The following is a 3,124-nucleotide window of genomic DNA, read 5'->3' as shown; positions in this document are numbered from 1 at the left end:
CTTATTATTTAATTTAAAAATATTATTTTATTAAAATTCTTTTTCCTTAAGTATGGTATGTTTATCTTCAGCCGCCATCCACGCCGCCTGACACGACTTGGTCCTTGTACTTGTCACCTCGTACGCGATCACAGTAGCTGCCAAAGTGGAGGCTAGAATATTGTATTGTTGTGGATAACGTATTTTCTTCTGTATGATCTTTTGTGCAAAATAGAAACCCGAAAATCCTTTAAAAACAAGAAAATTATGCAATTTTATTTCACTTTCTCTCGTTTTGTAATTTCACAACAAACAATACTCACCGAGACAAAACGAAGCAAGACCGGTAAACAGCGATCTAGTCATACATTCCATATATGCATCAAACCCAGGATGTTTATCACGCTGTTGATCCTTCAAGCGTCTAATGTCATTCATGCTGTGTCTGTAAAAATGCAAATTGTTGGCGAAATTAATTAAAAATGCATTTAATTAAGTATAAATCACTTGTTTCAATGCAATGTATGTTGGGTTATTAAACAGCTGTTCCTATTTTGTTATTTTGACAGCTGTTACGATCTGTTAGACGTACGTAAACGTAAAGTATTATTTTTGGCCTGTTCCCGTACTTTATAAAGTGGTAAAAGTCGTAAAAGTTGTAAAAGTCGTAAACGATTTTCATATAAATTTTGTGTACGGGAACGCAAAATGTGTAAAAGTAGTAAAAATTGTAAAAACTTTTTAGTTCTGGAACAGAGCTTTTGTTCAATTGAAACAAATTGCTAGTTCACAATCCAGGGACTCAATTCTGTTTCTATGAAAATATGAAATGAAAACTTTCATGGTATAAGTAAAGAGGTAGATTTAAATGAAAAAAATCTTTAGAACCCTAAGCTTCGTTCCAGTACTTTTTTAATGGTAAAATGTTCAAAAGAGAAAACTGCCAAAAATGAGTTCAACGCACACATTTTTCCAAACTGTACGGGAACGGAAAAATGGCAGAAACGTCAAAAAATCTGGAACAAATGTCAAAGTCGGCTTGTCAGCCAATCGGAAGCCGGCAAACAGGTTGCACATTTTTGCTCGCTCAAATTTGTCGTGTAAAAAGTTTCTAAAGAGAAAGCCATTCAGCGCCATTTTTGTTCAAAGAGATGTGAACATTTTGCAACTGTTTTGGTGTACGGGAACGCATTTCGGGGAAAAATGTTCAAAATGTGTAAAAACTTTTTAGTTCTGGAACGAAGCTCTAGTTTTTCCTGAAGTCATAAAACTTCAAAATTATACTATGTTTACATTTACGAAATCCACTCGATTTCAGCTGTCAATTCCTTTGCGTATACGTCAAATGAAAACTCATCTGAAATCGATTGGATTTCATTTGACGTTTGAGCAATGGAATTGACAGTTGAAATCGAGTGGATTTCGTAAATGTAAACTTAGAATTAGTAAACAAAAGGGCAACAAGTGGGTTTGTTTACAAAATACCAATTTTGAGCATTTTATAAAAAACGCGAAAAATGTATGAAGGGCCAAGGTTTCTTCATATAATCGAGTTGTGGATATGATAAAATGTTTGTTTCAATAATAAGCTGATGGATTTCTTCCATACAAATGCTCTAAAAACAATTTTGAAAATCATTGAATTCGATTGTTTTTAAAATTGTTGGCATATTATTCAAACATCACACACACATACATTTTGTATATTGTTTTGACGTTTTAGGAACAGTCGAAAGAAAAAAAAAATTGACAGGAAGCTTTAGCTAACCTTTATAATTAAACCATGAAAACTTTTATAAAGGAGACAACTGTCAAATGAAAAAAATTATAAAGGAAATATTTTTGATTTCAAATTTTCATAGAACAAGAATCCAGCCCCAGTAATCCAGTTCACTCAGTGAATCTGGAACAACCATAATCGGTCCGTTGAGAGGCACTCTACGCGTTGAAACAACAACCACACGAAAACTTCGAAAGAAAACTTGGCATCACTTACACTTTCTTGTGTGGTTGACGTTTTAACGCACGATGCCATTGTTGTATTTATGAGCGGTCGCACTTAAGGCGTTACAACAAACACAGAAAAGACAAACTTGGCATCACTTACACATTTTTCATGTGGTTGTTGTTTTCAACGCGTGACGCGACTCGCAACGGACCGTATGTGCCGGGGCCATTAAGAGCCCTGTTCCTTTACGTGCAAGAATCTTCAAGTTTTACACTTTTTACTCGAAAAGCGTTCCTTTACTTCAGACACCATACAATTCAAAAGTAAAGGAACAGACCAAAGCATGGTAGAACAAGAAAAGGTAGCAGCAATACCCAGCTGACTGAACTGGGTTGTAGTGTTAGTGTCAAATTTCATATGACGTTTTATACATTCATTTCTATTTCGATGTACATTAGGGACATATATTTTTTGAGAAAAAAAATATATCATTCGGAAAAAACCATTTCCCAGAAAGACTTCTTCATATCAATGATATGTAACCTCCTCCAAGTTCGAACGATAAGCCGCGCAGTAAATCACCGCTTGTAGAGGCGATACAACGTTTGTTAATATGTGAGGTATTTTGTTAAAATTTAAAAAAATAAAGCCCTAATAAACATGTGCTTCTTTGATTTCTAAAACAAAACATTGAAACAGCTTCTCCTTTTTCTATGAATTTCCAGCGACCCCAAACTTTTCTGCAAGAATTCTACTTTCTGCGAGAATTTATGCATTTAGTGGAATGATGTGGAACCATAAAAATTGGAAATGTAACGAATTTTCATTCATGCTTTCCAAAATATTTAACCAAATGTGAAAAATTATTAGTTTTTTAAATTCTAATAATTTATAGACATTTCCTTGTTTTGTTTACAAATACAACTGGCAGTAACGTTACAAACAAAAACAAATTCCTTTGTGGTTGTTGTTCGAGTTGTATTTGTTGTAGTATTAACTTTACCTTGTATTTGTTCTACCATGAGACCAAAGGTTTTATGCATTGTACAATAATATACAAGGTAGACTACAGCTAGCAGCTGTTTACATTTTTTCTTATGGCCTATTCTGTCAAAAGCAGGGTTGACATTTCTTACTGTTGTTGACATGAAGTAAAAGTAATAAAAGTAAAGTATTGCTTTACATTTACGAAATCCA

The 3,124-nt window shown here is 33.8% G+C and overlaps 1 protein-coding gene across 1 annotated transcript; it reads right to left on the bottom strand.

Moving 5' to 3' along the window:
• Positions 1-30: 30 nt before the first annotated feature.
• LOC141394548 (transmembrane protein 141) lies at positions 31-514 on the bottom strand. Its single transcript, XM_073969115.1, has 2 exons — positions 303-514; positions 31-227 (listed from the first exon to the last, which is right to left on the bottom strand). The coding sequence occupies exons 1-2, from the start codon at positions 415-417 to the stop codon at positions 31-33; spliced, it is 312 nt and encodes a 103-aa protein (XP_073825216.1). The 5' UTR covers positions 418-514.
• Positions 515-3,124: the final 2,610 nt, after the last annotated feature.

The sequence above is a fragment of the Musca autumnalis genome, unplaced genomic scaffold (assembly GCF_047663935.1).
Source record: "Musca autumnalis isolate F117 unplaced genomic scaffold, ASM4766393v1 scaffold_1, whole genome shotgun sequence".
NCBI lineage: Eukaryota > Metazoa > Arthropoda > Insecta > Diptera > Muscidae > Musca > Musca autumnalis.
This window is presented reverse-complemented; position numbering and strand designations above follow the sequence as displayed.